At 40.1% G+C, this 16,666-nt stretch overlaps 1 protein-coding gene across 2 annotated transcripts; it reads left to right on the plus strand.

Annotated features, from left to right (window-relative positions):
* The first annotated feature begins 742 nt into the window (after positions 1-742).
* STX16 (syntaxin 16) lies at positions 743-14,589 on the plus strand. Of its 2 annotated transcripts, none has more exons than XM_064167546.1 (8): positions 743-1,045; positions 4,730-4,837; positions 5,963-6,103; positions 6,652-6,814; positions 7,728-7,819; positions 8,961-9,104; positions 9,598-9,678; positions 11,773-14,589. In XM_064167546.1, the coding sequence occupies exons 1-8, from the start codon at positions 911-913 to the stop codon at positions 11,875-11,877; spliced, it is 969 nt and encodes a 322-aa protein (XP_064023616.1). In that variant the 5' UTR covers positions 743-910; the 3' UTR covers positions 11,878-14,589. The 2 variants fall into 2 exon arrangements, with proteins under 2 accessions (XP_064023616.1, XP_064023617.1); XM_064167547.1 differs by having other exon boundaries at positions 744-991.
* The last annotated feature ends 2,077 nt before the right edge of the window (positions 14,590-16,666 follow it).

Below are 16,666 nucleotides of genomic sequence, written 5' to 3' on the forward strand. Positions count from 1 at the left end.
TTCACAATGACTTGTTATGGGGAGTATACTAGGGGGGAGGAAAAAATGTGAGTTTTTGGGAAACAGGAAATCCACTGCAAGCAAAGGAAACTGGAGGGAGAAGATGTGGAGAGATTCAGTGGGGAAGAGAGGGAAGAAAAGCCATCAAACCAGAACGGTCATCATGCTACAGTGTTGTGCTTTAATCCAAACTTCTGCCTTTGGAGGGTGATTTGAGGATGCTCATAGCAGTGACAAGGAGCGAGTTCATTGGATAACCCATGGAAATGTTAGGGCTTCTTTGTACAAAGCTGTTTTGTCAGTTTTCCCCACTGAGAAAAAGCAGGGGTGGGGCCCAGCGCCACCGCGGGAGCGCAGGGACAGGTGCGGAGGCAGAGCAGCTGCCACCACTCACGGGCCAGCACCTGGCTCTCCTCACGGGCAACCGACGTAGGGCACTCACACACACTCACACTCTCTCACACACACGCTCCCTGCCTCTCCGCGCCGCCGGAGGCCAGGATCGGTGGGAGGCGGGGGTCTGTCAGTCCTAAGGCGGTTTTACACCTCGTGTTTTGGACGTGGGGCGCTGCTGCCCCCTGGCCCCGGGCGGGCCGGAACGTTGGTGCGGCAGCTGGCGGGCCCGGCCGGAGCGAGGCGGCGGGCTGGGCGGAAGGCGCCGAGCGATGCACAACGCGGAAGTGAGCCGGGCCGCGGCTGGGGCGGCAGTCGGATCCGGGGGGGATGGATGGGGCAGGCGGCCGGGGGGGCCCGGCGGCGGGGGCCTCCGCCCAGGTCCTGTGAGCGGCTAGCGGGCCTCGCCGGGGCGGCCGCCGTCTGTGCCCGCGGGCCCCGGGCTGAGCTAGGGCCGAGGGCCCGGCAGCGAGGCGCTGAGCGGCCCCCGCGGCGGGGGGCCCCGGGGCAGTAAGCCATGGCCACCCGGCGTCTAACGGACGCGTTCTTGTTGTTGCGGAACAACGCGGTGCAGAGCCGACAGCTGCTGGCCGAGCAAGTGAGTAGTTACGGCTCCTCCAGCCCTCTGAGTTCACGTAGCATGGCTGCTGCGGTGAGTCTCCTCCCTTCATCCTACTGTACCTGAGTGCGCCTAGGGCTGCCAGGCAGCCGTGCTGTGTGCCCCGCTCCCCCTGTCCTGCCCTCCAGCCTCCCCTGACCTCCCTTCTCACCCGCCCCGGTCTCCTTAGCTTACTGTCCCTTGGTCCCCTCCTCGAAACCCCACTGTCCTCTGTACTTCCCCTCTGCTCCTCTTCCCCACCCGTGTGATCCCTTTTCCCTACTACTTCACGTAAAATGAATAGAAGAGATCTGTCTTTGTGCTGATTGCTTCGTGAATTACAAATACAGTTATCGGTTTGAAAACTCTGCCTTGACGTGAGGGCTTGGTTTTTTTGGAACTGCACTTATTGATGCCACCTTTCCCCAAAGGAAGGAACGCCAGCTTGTTTCATAGAGCAGAACTCTTCTATTCTCTTCGGTGTGGGCACTGATAAGTCACACTAGTGTAGATTGTCTCCATTGCTTGAATTATTTCCATGATTTGCTCTAATGTTCATTGCCCATTTTTTTTGTCCCCTCAAATACAAATAATACAAATAAAAGTAATCTGTGAGAGAGGGGAGTCAGTGGATTCTAGTGTGACGTCCTTATTACTGAAGCTTCAAAAAGCCATTTTTTCACTGGCACTTTGTGGGTTTTTCCAAGTTTTGAGCTAGTGAGGCTGATGGACTGTTTGTAGCTCAGCTCTACTGGGGATTTGACACTTCTTGTTCAAACATATCATTTTTTAATCAGTCAGTATCTGCTGGTAGTCTCATGACTCCAAACTGCTTCCCAGTAATGCAGGAAAAGCAGTACTCCTTGCTGCAAATTTTATTTCAATGATGAGTTGCTATTGAATGGTCTTTGTTCACTGTTAACTTTATTACACCTATGTCTAAGAAGCTATGTATGAAATTGCATTTTCAGAGCAGGAGATATCAGTAGTAATGTGTGTTGTACATGTTTAATTTGGCACTGCATTTGGTTCTTGTTAACATGCATTTTGGCCAACATAAATATCACTTTTGGATCCTTTGATTTTTTGCAAATACCATGTAGAAAAGTTAGTGATAGTTGAAAATTGCATACAGACTCAGTAGTGAAGCTACACTTTTACTCAACAGTGAGTGCAATACCTCTTAGCACCTGCTCGAAATGTTTATTTACAGCGTTTGATGTAAACTGAAGCAGTTTTCTAGGTTGCTTAATCAAATGCAGTCAAAGCTAACAGTGATTGGAAGTTGTCACTCTTGTGCAGTAGATAAAGTTTGGCAGTGGCTCAGTCTCAGTCCTGGAGGAGTGTAGAGAGCTCTGTATTTGGTTACTACAAGCATACTGTTTTGGCAAGAAATGCAAAGATGGTGGTGTCAGCTCTTCACCTGTCTCGTGTCTCTGAGGTGCCTGTCATTACCAGAGTTGCAGCTCATTACCTTTTCTTCTGGGAGGTAACCTCAGAGCAGAGCTGCTGCATGCCAGCAAGACTGTGTTACAAATTCCAGCTCCTCTACTTTGCTTTCCCTTAGTTCACTCTCCAGGCTTCTCCTGAAGGAACCCTTTAGTACGAGAGTTCTGTGTCAAAATTGCGTTCTGTGCTGGAAGATGCTTTCTCATGTGTACAGAGATTACACTCAGATAATCAAAGAAACATTCTTAACAGTACAGTTCTATTCAAGAATTTGGTATAAGATAGCAGAGATTAGGTGAAGCCTGCTGTTTTGTTAAACCACAAGTGTTCTGTCCCTGGTTTAGATCCGATAGACTTGCGTTGTGCAGTCTTTTAGTGGAATACCCTATTGGTCACCCACACTGATGAGTAGAGAAGGTATAGATGTGTTGACTTTATTCAGACACATGTGGGATTAATGTTTCTTGAAATGAGCATAATTGAAGTTTATGCCTAAGTGAGTATACACTACATTGGCTTTGGCTTTTTGTCTCTTGCTGTGTGTTTTATCGTGTGATAACCGGGGTGCTTGTCAATAAATGTCTTACAAAGGCTTCTGTGTGCCTCCAATCATAAGGAAACCTTCTAACTCACCAGTGGATGTAGAATACTGCTGTCAAATTGCTCTTGCTGCTACACTCAATATATTCTTATTTCAGTTTTTCTCCCTGAGATTTGACTAACTGCATTTCACCTCAGTTACTGTGGAAAACAAATCAAGCTCGTAAATTGATCTCACGTTCTTTGTTTACCAAGCAACTGAAGTTTGTGCATCAAGCCAAATGCTGACAAAATGACAGTGTCATGATGTGTTTAATGAATAGCCATGTTTTAAAAGCCAAATTGTTTTGTTCTTGGTAAACCATCGTGCTTAAAAAAAATAATCAGTGTTTTCTCAACTGACCATACCCTGTATCTGTCCTATGTCTCTTTTTCCCTTTTATTTTTTTTTGCTGTATCTAACTGGATGGGGCTGATGGGATCCACAAATCACTTCAGGAGCTGGATGAGGTATTGTCTTTCACGTTTTATTCAGCCGTGGTGCATCAAGCATACATACGCTGTTGAGCTAAAAATGTGCCTTTCTTTATTCTGCTAGTTTACTAGGTGTCATTAGATGGGATGAGGTGCCTCCATGTACACTAGGAGGACAAAGCTGCATAGAGAAGACAAGCATTTTGTGATGTAATATTCCATTATTAATACATCTATAAACTAGTCTGACTTGCTGTATGCAAATGAGATGCAATGACTCCATACAACAAAGCTATTAATTATCTTCTTATGCTATGTAAATTATCTTTTTTATGCTGTGCAAACCTTATTGGTCAGGAAATAAGATCAGGAATAGAAAAGCAGGAAAGAATTGCCCATGAAGGAAAAGGAATTATTTTTTTTTTTAAAGGAGAGTGGAGAACCACAAAATTTTCCAGGCCTGATAAAGGAAAAGAAGAATTCTGGGAGAATATAAATCCCTGATTTGCTGCACCTGAGTTACTTAAATTATAGCTGCTAATTAAACAGTTTCTTCCCTATCTCCAACCTCCCTGTGGATCTGTGGAAAACTGGCACATTAGCTTATTTACTCTCACAATCTCTAGAATTTTCTGAAGAACTATTCCATCCATTTTCCTGCAAGTTTCTTTTCCTCAAACTGTATAGCTGAAGCAGACCAAGCATGTATGACTGAGATTTAGGGAAGTGTGGGGTGGTCTCTGCCTTGCCTGATTTCTCCTTTTTCTTAGCACCTTCTAATTTACCAATTTAAGATGCACATCAGTTCTCAAGAGCTTCATCTGCCTAGTAGATGAGGGTCTGACTAGATAAAATTGTCTGAGAACAGGCATGGATACTATTTCTTGAGAAATATAATAAACACTTTTTTATTTGGAGATTTTTTCCCACATGAGACTTTCAGACTTGCCTGCTTCAGTATAAATTCTGCTACACCATGAGTTATTGTCTGATAAGAAATGTATCAACATGATAATTACTTGAAAATATGGTATTGCAGTGAGACTTCTCCTTGGAAATCTGCAAGGAATTGAAGAGTAACTTCCATCTTTCAGATCCTGTAGGAATCGAATGTAGGCCATTAGCATATAGGAACAAAGCAGATATGGAGCTGGATCATACCTGCATCATGCACCAGCACTTATTTTAGATTAACCTTTGTGTATTTATTCCCTAATGCTCAAGAACTTGGACCTTTTAATAAAATTTATTTGCTGTCTTTCTTGTCTTCTGTAGCTTGCTGATGATCGTATGGCACTGGTGTCAGGCATCAGTTTGGATCCTGAGGCAGCAATTGGAGTAACAAAACGCTTACCTCCCAAATGGGTGGATGGAGCAGATGAAGTAAGTTGTACAGCAAATCCAGCACAGTTTGATTTATCATTTAGGTATCTACTCGTGCTGTTGGTTACTTCTGAATGCAGTAAATACTATGGTAGAAACAGTCTTAGAAGAAACAGTAAAATGTGTGTTTTCTAAATTAGCACCATTGTTTAGAGGCAAGCTGTGACACCTCAACAGGTGTATTCCAAGTGAAATGGATGTTATCTAGGGCCAGAAATTACAGAGGATCAGGTTTGCATCCTTAGTGGGAGCCTGGTGCACTGAGGCTATTAGGATAGACATGATTGAGTGTTTAGACTTCAGGCTACAGGAAAATCCTAAAGGACCTAATAAAGAAATCCTGGTCTCAGTTTGAAACTTAGAATGAAGAAAACAGCACTTCCAGTAGACTTTGTGTAAACCTTTTGAAGGGTCCAGTTGGATAGACCCTAAAATGGTGAAGGTTAGCAGTTTATTATTTACAACATCTTAGTGTCTTCTAGTATGAGAATTTTTCCTCTCTATGTAGTATTGGTGCCTTACAAATTATGGAAATCTTTGGACAAATGCATGGAAATGATGCTGGTGGTACCCAATTAAAAAACATGCCCAGTATTTAGAGTGTGGAGCTATTTCTGACATCCAGAAACTGTTGTGTTTTTTTCAAATGTACTGTTAGAACACATTGTTTGTGTCTGTGCATAAAGGTGATTGGTCTCCTTTTTACTACAATAAAAGCCATCTGTCTGGATTTACTTTGACTGACTTGTCCTTTAACTTCTGCTGTTAAGTTCAGGCTATTCAGTGGTTGACGGAGTTGAAGGTGTAACTTCAGTTTTCATTTATATTGGTTAAACCATGATAATAATGTTGTAATTATTATATAATACTCAAAGCATATTTGAAAACAGCAGTCTTGCCTAAGATTAAGAAGAATAGGTGTAAAAAGTATTCAACTCAAAGTATATGAAAGTCTTCAGTTACTTCTTAGTCAGCTTTTTGTGTCTTTGGGTTTTTTTTATAATCTTTGGTCTACTTTTTATGTCAGAGATTTCTTTCCCTGATTTTTGTCTAGTATTTGTCAGAACCTTTTCCTCTGAAGCATTAGTCACTTCTCTTTCTTCATTATTGTGTTGTCTAATTTAGATACAGTATGATATTGCCAGGATTAAACAGAAGATGAAAGAATTAGCCAGTCTTCATGATAAACATCTAAACAGACCAACACTGGATGACAGCAGTGAAGAAGAACGGGCAATAGAAATAACAACCCAAGAGATCACACAGGTAGTGGCTGCTTTCAGTTCTAAACCCACAGTTTGGCGTACCTGTAGCACACATCATGAGGCAGTAGTTTCCTTCTGAGTAAAGTATTTAGTCTGTAATCAGTGTTAGAGTGAGCCAGATGCTCTGGGCTTGGTACTGCATTCAAATGACTCAGTGAACTTCTCAGTAAGTCACTTAACTTTCCTGTTCTTTTACTTACCTGTTTGCTTTTGTACTTTGAGTAGGATTGGGAGACTTATTAAATCACATTCACAGATATCTTGGGGAAATACATAGATATATTCTAAGGCTTCCAGTCCAAGCAGTTGCAATGAAGCAGTTGTCTTCGGTCAGAAGCAGTTGTGTTACTCTGCTACCCTATTAGCTTAAGATTGTTTGTTCATCTAAGTTCTCTGTTTTCCTACCACTTTAAACATTGCTCTGGGCAATAAGAAATTAACTTTTAGAAATCTAGAAATCAAAATATTAGTCTTCCACTTGGAACTTTTAGGATATGATATTTAAAATGTGTTGCTATATGTTTTCTACTAATGGAATTGTTTTCTCAGTTGTTTCACAGATGTCAAAGAGCAGTCCAGGTCTTGCAGAGCAGGTCACGTAGTTGCACAGAGCAAGAAGCACGTGTTCTCAGGAATGTAGTGTCTTCCTTAGCACAGTCCCTTCAGGACCTATCCACCAACTTTAGACATGCACAGTCTGACTATCTGAAACGTAAGCATAAGAGATACAATAATCCATGGGCACCTTCTGTGGAAACCACTAATTAAGTTGTGCTTTTTTTCTTGGTTGGGAAAAATGAAGCACAGAAGGGTGAAGTGATGATGTACACAGTACTACCAGAGTGTATTGGACTGGAGGTTAGAATTTGGGAAGTTCTAATTCACAGACCATATTCAAACTGTTTTATTCTACATCTTTTGTATTGCTAAAGAAGGAACGTTACGGGTAAATGTTAACAAACCAGTGTATTTCATCCATCTATATTTATATGCATCATTGCTTCTCCAGTTCTGGTCTGCAAAGTCATTTCTGTTACACTAGTGAAGCAGCCATTGGTCTTCAGCCATGATACCTGCTGTTGATTGGTAGTCTGTGACAGATAAAGCTTCAAAGATAGTCTGTGATCAATTTCTGCATGCATAAACAGGATGTGGAATATCCTCTGTTTAAAACTTAAATTGTGTGCAGTTCAATTTTCAGCTCAGTAAGTTTATTTTAATCTTGGAAGAAGCTCACACAAACTTGATCTTCAAATGTAATGCTGATATTTCTTCCTCCTGTGGTATAAATGGCACGGGTGGAACTTAAGGTCATGATTCAAACAAGGCATGTTCCTGAGACAATTCACTAGAAAATAGCCTAGAGTGATCATGCATTAAGGCTCTTAACTTGGCCAATTTTAAATTTGTGTAACATCAGCATTTAAAATCAATGATTTAATTGGAGTCTTGCCAGTCTGGTTGAATTTATGATGCTTTGTTAAACAATAAGCCTGTGGGACAGTTAAAATTAAGATACTGCTATTTATGTCATTTACTAGCCAGAATTTCTTGTCCTTTTCAATCTGGTGCTTCCTCTTCCTCTGATGTATTTAAATATTATGCTCATAGTTTGTCTTTCACAGGCATGAAGAACAGAGAAGAAAGATCCAAACACTTCTTCGACACCTCAGTCCCGCTGATGGATGATGGAGAGGATGATACACTTTATGACAGGGTAAGTTAAGGTACTAGGCAAATGCAGGGCAAAAACTTTTTAATGTACTTTTGGATACTTTTATATTAGAATTAAATGGTGTGCCATGAGCAGCAGGCTACATGGACATTCTGTTTCTGCAGATTTCAGTGATGCATTTTCTTAATTAGTATTGCTGTTGTGATGTTAAGATGATTGTGCCATCAGCTTCAGTGTTGTGACATGAGGGAACTCAATTTGACTACTGAATTCTCCTTATCTGACTGACAGGGACAAGGAAGTCTACAAGTACTGCAGTGCACTTTGTCATGCCACTTTCATGCAAGAGTAATTGTTAGAAAACTGATTCTGAGTTTAGGTGGAAGGTGGCACTCTAAAGTGAAGATCAAAGTGTAACTGAAGATTTTCAGTATTAGAAACTTGCAAATTATGCTGTAATGATTTGTTTCTGCACAGTCAAGTTATGTTGTAGGGCTGTACCAGACCCACTTTGATTTCCTGTTGGAGTTTGGGGATACTGCATTTCTGTGCAATGGTAGGATCTGTTTTATTGTGTCTTGCCTAGTAGTACTGCAGAACACTTCATTGTAATCTTTAATGTATAACTGAAAACTTACCAAAAAAGTCAAGGCAGCTTTTCAGCTTATCTTGTGTTTGAGAGGGTTTTTACTTACTCCTAAGTAAGAGTGGTGGGGAAAGGATAGTGTGCAGTTGTGAATGTCCCTGGGGCACTACACCAGTAAGATCTCTGTAGGTTGTTTGTTTTTCTAATAATCAGAATTGCTGCTGTGTGTTTACGGATTGGCATTGTGGGACTCCATGTAATGCTGATCAATCAGTAGATGTTCCCTAACTACTACACACTTTCATGTATTGCTTTTGTACACCAATACAAACATTGGTTTAGCATAGATCTTGTTTTAAAAGTTCTTTGTGGGTTTGGGCAGGATGCAAGACTGATATTTTGTCTGCTCAAACTATAAATAGCTGTCCAAGTTATTTTAGTGACCCTGAAACTGGTTTTAAAATGCAATTCAATTTTTTTCTTGTCTAATAAGGAAATAGTGAAAGGTGGTTTTGTTGTGAAATCTTATCCTGATAATTAATTGTAGTTTTCAAGCTGTGGATGTTAGTTCATCATCTAAATCTTTTATTTCAACAGGGTTTTACGGATGACCAGCTAGCATTGGTGGAGCAGAACACGCTAATGGTGGAAGAGCGGGAACGTGAAATCCGCCAGATTGTACAGTCAATCTCCGATCTCAATGAAATCTTTAGGGACCTGGGAGCAATGATAGTAGAACAGGTACACTGATATCACAGGGCTGGCAAGAAATGGGAGATTCCATGTCGTGTTAATGTTTCCAGACCCTTCCTGTTGTTGTAACATCCTGGTTTCTAGCTTCTAACTTATGTCTTCAGGCTAAGGTTTCCTTTGACGGGAATCTGCCAGAAAATTAGTTAATGAAAACTAATAAATAAAAAAGTAGTTGGCTATGGATGTTAGGAGGAAAAAATAGAATGTCTAAGTTCTGTTGGTTATTTCTCCCAGAGGTGCAGTTTAGGTTATGTCTGTCAGCCTGATCTGGAAGTAAGGTGGTAATTAAGGAATGTGATGTGAGATAACAGACATTGAGCAAGGAGGTCCTTGAAGGCTAGTTCTTCTGTAAAAGATCATAGTTTACGTAGTTCATTAGCTGTTTGCTGTGACCATTGATAATTCCTCTGTTGCTCATAATAATTGCTGTGTGAAGTTCATCTAGGTTCAATTTGGTCTTCATTCTCTGCATTTTATTTAGGGAACAGTTCTAGATAGAATTGACTACAATGTTGAACAATCATGTATGAAAACTGAAGAGGGTCTAAAACAACTACATAAGGTAAGCTGCTTTGCATATCTAATGATCTTTTGTATTTTAATGGCCATTAAGTTAGCAATTTTCCAGTTGGACATCATCTTTTTTAGAAAGGGGTTGGGGTTAGGGTTTAGGGGTTAGGGTTAGGGTCCCTTAGGGTTAGGGGTTGGGGTTAGGGTTAAGGATTGGGGTTAGCGGTGGGGTTGGTTAAGGTTGGGTTTAGGGTTAGGGGTGAGGGTTAGGGGTTAGGGTTAGGTTAGGGGTTGGGGTTAGGGGTTAGGATTAGGGTTCTACAGTATTTAATGTCCAACTGCACTGAAGTAGGAACTTGCATAGAACTTCTGGTAGTGTCATGCTTGATGCCTACATAAATTTCTGGGCATCCAAGGAAAGTGCTTTTATCTTTATGTTGCTGAGCTGGTGGGACCTATTTGCAATTCCTTTTTATTTTTGGAGAGCCCAGCATTTGTCCAGCAGGACCAGTTATTTTGTACCTCACTAAAGATCTCGGTCAGCTGATACATTCTGTTTTGAAACCATCTCAATAGCATGAGCAGCAAGAAAAAAATCAAATGTTTTCTCTTGGCGTCTGATGCCTTTTGGAAGTCAGACCCAAACTTATGCTTTTAATGTGAAGCTTTTACTATGAATATCTGAAAAGTTTGAATTGGCAGCAGAACACAGAGTTTTGTGGTTGTTAGGGTTTGTTGGCATTTTTGGTTTGATTTTAAGGTAAGTTCTGACTTGCCAGCTCAGTTCAGTCCTTCCATTGCTGGAAACAAAGTAGAGAGTTCTGTGCAAAAGCCTTTGTTTTGGCAATGTGGATATCTTATGACTATATACTCAGCTTCTTTGTATTATGGTAGACTTCTGGCATATAGGCAGCAAAAAGTGCCCTTTGAGGAAGAGCAAAATACATTGCTTATAGGTTTCTTTTTGTTATACATAAAAGTAAATTGGAGGTCACTAAAATATGGCATTGACCATTGAAGAGCAAGACTTAAAGTAATTGCAGCATTTTGCACAACTGGAAATAAATGAATTGGTTGGAATCAGGGCTGTTGCTAAGCTAGTAGTAGTTAATGAATTGTAAGCAGATCCCTGCTTGAGTAGACCAAGAATTTTTGGTGCAACATAAACCTGTTTTCAGTATAGCAGAGGAAATCTTTCACCTATTATGGAAGACATACAAACAGCTCTGAATAGTAGTAACAAACATAGATACCTGGCTGTTTCTATTACTGTTAATAGCTTTATTCAACTTTAATATCTAATTGTCAATGTTCCATTTTAATTGGCATCATTGCTGCAAACTACCAAGTCAGCACTTTCACAGAAATTACCTTAATTCACTGCAGAACTCTGCTGATATGAATCACTATTACCAATTCTGGATGCACATGAAAATTGGAATCGGTTGTGATGCTTTGTCAGGCTTTGATATCTAAAGCCTAATTAAATAAATAATCAGTGGTTGCATGTTACATATTTTCAGGTCAAAAACTCCTCCTTAGCAGATCTAATAATTACTTAAGAGGGACTATAAAGGAGAAGAAGAAATCTCTTTTTGCCTTTAAATTTTGAAGGCCTGTTAATTTAAGAAGGATTAAATGCAAGTTTTGTTTTCTTTAGCTTCTATTAGCAGACTTTCATTTGGCTTTTGGAGAGTTTTTTCCACATGTTCTCCTTTTAATTCCCCTGGGAAAAAGAGGAAAGGGACGAGAAAGGAGGAGTCAAGCAGAAAACTGAGCACCAAATTCAAAAGAAAGCTGTCCATTCTAATTAAAATTAAATGAAAATGCTCTGCTGAATCAGGTACAACAAAAATACCTATTTAAAAAAAAGGAAGATTGTTGTGAATTTTAATACTCATCAAATATAATGCAGGATCAGCAAAATGATATCCAATTTCTTACCAGCTTTTGCTGGTCAGAGTTTTACATACCCAGCTGCCTGATCATAGTTTCCATGGTCTTTATAGTTAAGCATTCTTTGAAATGAAGTATCCTTATGTAGCGTGTGTCCTGTGGAGGCATAGAGACTCTTACGCTAAGCAAGAGTCTACTTTGTGGTGTGGCAGAAATGTAAGCGTTGACTCTCCCTTTTCTGTTCCTGTAGGCAGAGCAATATCAAAAGAAGAATCGGAAGATGCTTGTTATTTTAATTTTGTTTGTCATAGTAATTGTCCTTATTGTTGTTCTTATCGGTGTCAAGTCACACTAAGTTTCACTTCATTTCTCTTTGTTGGAGTTCTGTGAACTTTTCTTCCCCAATGTGAATGGATGGGCCTGCACTCCAGAAAGCTGCCTTTTGAATGTATAAGCCCTTGTGGTGCAAAGTCTGTGCAATGTTCCTGTAGAATTCTTCAAAGTACAAGTTTGGTGATCTGTGAGGTGTCTGTAAGGACTACGTGGATAATGTCAAGAAATGTGATACTCCCATACAAGTAATTTGGCACTCTGTGCAGAGGTATTTGGAAACATGGTACTTAGAAATAATTACAAAATTGAAGTCTACCAAGTGAGTACAGCAATTAGTGTGAACAAAAAATGTGGTGTCTTCTCTCAAGTCACAGTTGATACAAGCTCTAAATTCAAACCATGTTATTGAGACATGGGACTAAGTAACAAAAAAGGATCTAGATGTAAATTTTGTTGAGGCACAAAAATGTTTTATTTGATCTCATTTTTTACAGATTCAAAAACTCAAAAGAATTGGACAGAGAGATGAAAAATAAAGCCTATGGCAAGCAGAATGTAATCCAACCCCTGTGATCTTAATTCAGATACTGCACTGCTACTAAGAATCAGAGTAGGATTTGATCTTGTAAATAACCAGATTTAATCACTGGCATAATGTAGCACATTCAGTTAATTAAGAAAAATTCTGAGCTTCAGTAATTGTGGGGAATATTCTTCCTCACCAGAATGATCATATAGATTTTTTTTCATGTACAATTTCTTTAAGTACAGACATTGCATTAAAGCAATGGTGAAGTTAAGCCTAAAAAAACAGATGGGGCTTTTTTTTCTTTTTCTCCATTTGACCTGCTGTTGTGGGTCTCAGATGTTTCATACTTTAGTTGTTGTACAAGCTGTTTGTTTTGTAGTGCATCTGTCCATATGCGTTCTGGTTTTTGTGTAAGTGACTTCACTACAGTATCTATGACATCCATTTTCCCTGACACAAGATTATTTGGTTAAATGCCTGCCTGGAAGAGGATGTATCTTTTACTGACAATGGGAGAAGTAACATGTAAGTGACATGTTACTAGGCCTTCAGTAGAGCATTAAGGATTTTTTTCCCCACTGTGGGAAAACTTCACTGTAGACCATAACAGAAATTAGGGCAACACCTAAGTAATAGAACACTGAATTCAGGCCTGAAGTCATGTGCAGTTCTAGAGGCCTTGCCTTAAAATTTTTAATGTGGATTTTCTGTGAGAATTATTTTTTTTCCTCTGGAGGGACTGTAACTTATTTTTCTTCATTTTTGGACTGACACAGTGTTCCCCATAAACTTGCAGAGATGCTCTGCTCAACACCCCTGAAATGCAGCTTTGTAAAACCATGATATTCATGTTGCACATATTGCCTGCCCTGAGTTTATCTTTGCTGTGTACCAAGGAGAACTTAAGATGTGGCTTTAAACTGACTTGATGCAGCAACAGACCTGAAAACAAAGATTACAAAGATATGAAAGCCTTGGCTTTTTCCACAGCTTATTGTGAAAAGCTTTGTACTACTCTTGTTACCTCTAGAAAAAGGGGATTTTGGACTTCCAAAACTGCCAGTTCAAAGCCGTCATTAAATTCATCAAATAAGCTGGTAAAAGAAAGAGCAGTGCTTATGGTTGGGTGTGCAGCTCCCCTGTTCTGGTTATGGATCTTTTCAATGATCGTGAGTAAAACTACTGTCTCCTGGTGTGCTGTCTACATCAGTTGGTGTGAAGCAGCATATTGCTATAATTTAAAATACTGTATTTGCAACTTTCTCTCTAACATGAGATCGTGTTATTTATTTCTGTCTTGACTGGTGCTTTTGACATTTTATCATGGCTAACGAATTCAGAGAAGTAATAAAACACTTCCAACCTAATTGGGCAATTCTTTTTTTTTTTTTCAAAGATATTAACTGAAACATACTTGTGTGCTGTTGATGTGTCTCTGTGTTCATCATAATTAAGTGAAAGCAGCAGTGACATGAAATATCTTTGGAAACAACTTTCTGTAGCACAGTGTAACTTGGATTGTCAAGAGTTATTTCCCGTGATTTATGCCCATGTGTCTGAACACCATGGAAGTGGCTGGCTACACATTTTAAGTACTGTAAAAGGAAATGCATTTTTATTATGCATTAGACAAGAGGTTAAACTCGGATGTCAACTATCCTGTGTGACTTGAGCTACAATTTATTGAAGCTGGTTATATAGAGGAGAAAAAAAATCATGACAGGCTTCTAAATCGTTGCAGGTGTCTAACTATGAGCAGCTAAATCAAATCCTTATGCTGTGCTTTGTAAGAATGTCTTCATAGGGCATGTAACAGATTCATTAATGTCTGTGCCATTGGGCTATGAAAGCTCAAAAAGTCACTGCAACTGAGGAGTAGCTTTTAAAGAGTATCTGTTGCCTGTTGAGGTATTAAGAGAGCAAGAGCTGCCTGTACCTACGGATAGTGCTGCTGTCCCGCCCTGTAATCATCACGGTAGGCTGCTGCAGAGAAGTGGGTACACTCTGTTCTGCAGATTGTGACCTCTTACTGATCACTGGGTTCTTCTTGGCTTGTATTGAACCTCTGATTGCTTACAAAACAGAACATTGTTGCTAGAACATTTCCCAAGAATCTGTGGCTCCTCACCTGGTGGGAATGACCTGTAAAGCTGTTGACTTGTACAGAATTTCTCCAATAAAATGCATCCAACTGTGCAAAAATAAGCTGCTGTTGTTGTTGTTAACAAATGATAGATGGAAATGACAGTATTAAAACCACTGTAACAGCAGATTTATTTTTACTGCAAGCCTATGGAAACTGAAAACTAAAATGGAATAGTTTCTTGCTTGGTGTTTTTCATAATGTGCTAAAATTTTGAATATAATTGAGGCAGTTTTCACTGAAGTTTCCTGGATTGTATTGATTTAAGGTTTGCTTTTATGGAACACTTAACCACAACACAAAGGAATCTTACCTCCTTTGCTTAAATCCTTGGAAGCTTTGCTTTTGGTACAGTCCTGTAAAGTGTTTAGCTTCACTGTCACCTACCCAAGAACTTATTTTGTTGGAAAATATGTCTTTTTTTATTTTGAGATAATAAATACGCCCCAAACCAAACAGCTTTCCTGGGTAAAGAAAAAAAACTAAAAGAGGGAATCTATTATGATTTTGCATAGTCATTTGATGGATTATATAAGATTACGTTTTAGTGGCTGAACTCCATAAATAACTGTAGGTGATCAATAATGAGTGGCCAAGGAAGTCTGGTCCGTGCTGCAGCTGCCACAGTGGCTCACATAAGTAGAAATGTTTGCAGCTATTGTTAGTAGAACATATGGAGGCAATTTCTGTACTATCAATATATTTTTTTAAGTGTAAAGGGGTTTGGGTTTTTTTCCTCCACACTGTTACCTTGGCTAGGACTCTCCTCTGTTGTCCTTAGGGAAGAATCAAGGTTTAGATTAGTATTTCCTACTGCTTTGATTACCTTTCAGATAATGTGGATTTGGGGGCAACATTGAATTTGTATTCTTGCTGTAGCAGGAACAGCAGAATTTGTACTCTCTGACTAGGAACTTACTGCCCTGGTAGAATCTTTGGAATGTCTCAATCCTGAAATAATCACTTTTATTGCCTTCTTTGTATCTCCCACACTGCCTATGTGTATTGAAGTAATAATGAAACCCTGAAGAGTTTATGTTCTGTGGCACACTAAGGAGACTTGTAAAAGCTGCAGTTGGAGCTCATTTATCAAGTTATCCTGTCCAGCCTCGGAGGAGGCACAACTGACTTCTGCAAAAGCTTTTCCTAGAACATCCATTCAGGGTAGTTTCAAATGTATCAGGCAGTGAAGTTTCCGTATGTCCCCTCAGAGACAGAGTAAGACCTTTTTTTTCTGGAATTCAGAAAATTAATTTTCTGTAATTCAGAATTAATGTTTGTTGTTCTGTGGAGGTGTATTTCCATTATGCATCAGCATTCACTTTTCCAGTGGAAGTGCACTGCTTTTCTGACTTTCCTAGCCCCAAGTTTACAAGTACTGATTCTCATATTCGCCAAGCACCTCCTATTAAAGAGATGAGGATAAATATGTCGTGGTGAGAGGTTAGAGGCTGGACTTGATGATTTCAGAGGTCTTTTCCAGCCTCATTGATTCTGTAATATTTAAATTTACCATTGAAGTTGGCATTTGGAAAACTTTGTATCTCGGAGCCTAGTTTGGGTTTTTCCTCTGTTCCTGCAATACTTTCCAGGTGTACATTTACCACAGAAGGGTGGGGGTTGGAAGTGACCTTTGGAGATCACTTCCAGCCTACAACCTAAAACCATGGAGGTGTTACAGGAGATGCCCTCCTGCCAAAGCAGTCACCTAGGGTAGCTCACCCAGTCTTTAATTTCACGAGGTTAAAAGAGTTCAGCTTCCCCCCCCCTTTTTTGATCTGTACATACCCTCAATACTTTAAGAACTAAACCTTTCCACCCTAAAATGGGAATGAAATAAACTTTTGTTGTGATACTACAATTTAAGGCTTCCAAGTAGGGCACTTCACTATGGTACCATGGGATTTTTTTTTCCATTTTCATCTATGACCTGTGAAACTAAAACCTCTGATCTCCTTGAGTGTTCTCTGAAACCAAGGTCAAACCACAGGGCACTGGTGGAGTCCCCATGACTGGAGGAGATGGCTTAGTGGTGGATTTGACAGTTCAATGACTGGATTCGATGATCACAGCGAAGCGGTTCTGTGAAGCACAAAGGCCTTCTCTCGCCCAGAGCTCGCAGCACAAGCTCGGAGCAGC

This window comes from Pogoniulus pusillus, chromosome 29 (genome assembly GCF_015220805.1).
Source record: "Pogoniulus pusillus isolate bPogPus1 chromosome 29, bPogPus1.pri, whole genome shotgun sequence".
Classification (NCBI taxonomy): domain Eukaryota; kingdom Metazoa; phylum Chordata; class Aves; order Piciformes; family Lybiidae; genus Pogoniulus; species Pogoniulus pusillus.

Bases quoted from the DNA above. Each gene is read 5' to 3' on its own strand.
- STX16 (XM_064167546.1), top strand. From the start codon at position 911: ATGGCCACCCGGCGTCTAACGGACGCGTTCTTGTTGTTGCGGAACAAC. The intron at 4,838-5,962 runs GTAAGTTGTACA...TGTCTAATTTAG, and splicing joins GGGTGGATGGAGCAGATGAA to ATACAGTATGATATTGCCAG. The intron at 7,820-8,960 runs GTAAGTTAAGGT...TTATTTCAACAG, and splicing joins ATGATACACTTTATGACAGG to GGTTTTACGGATGACCAGCT.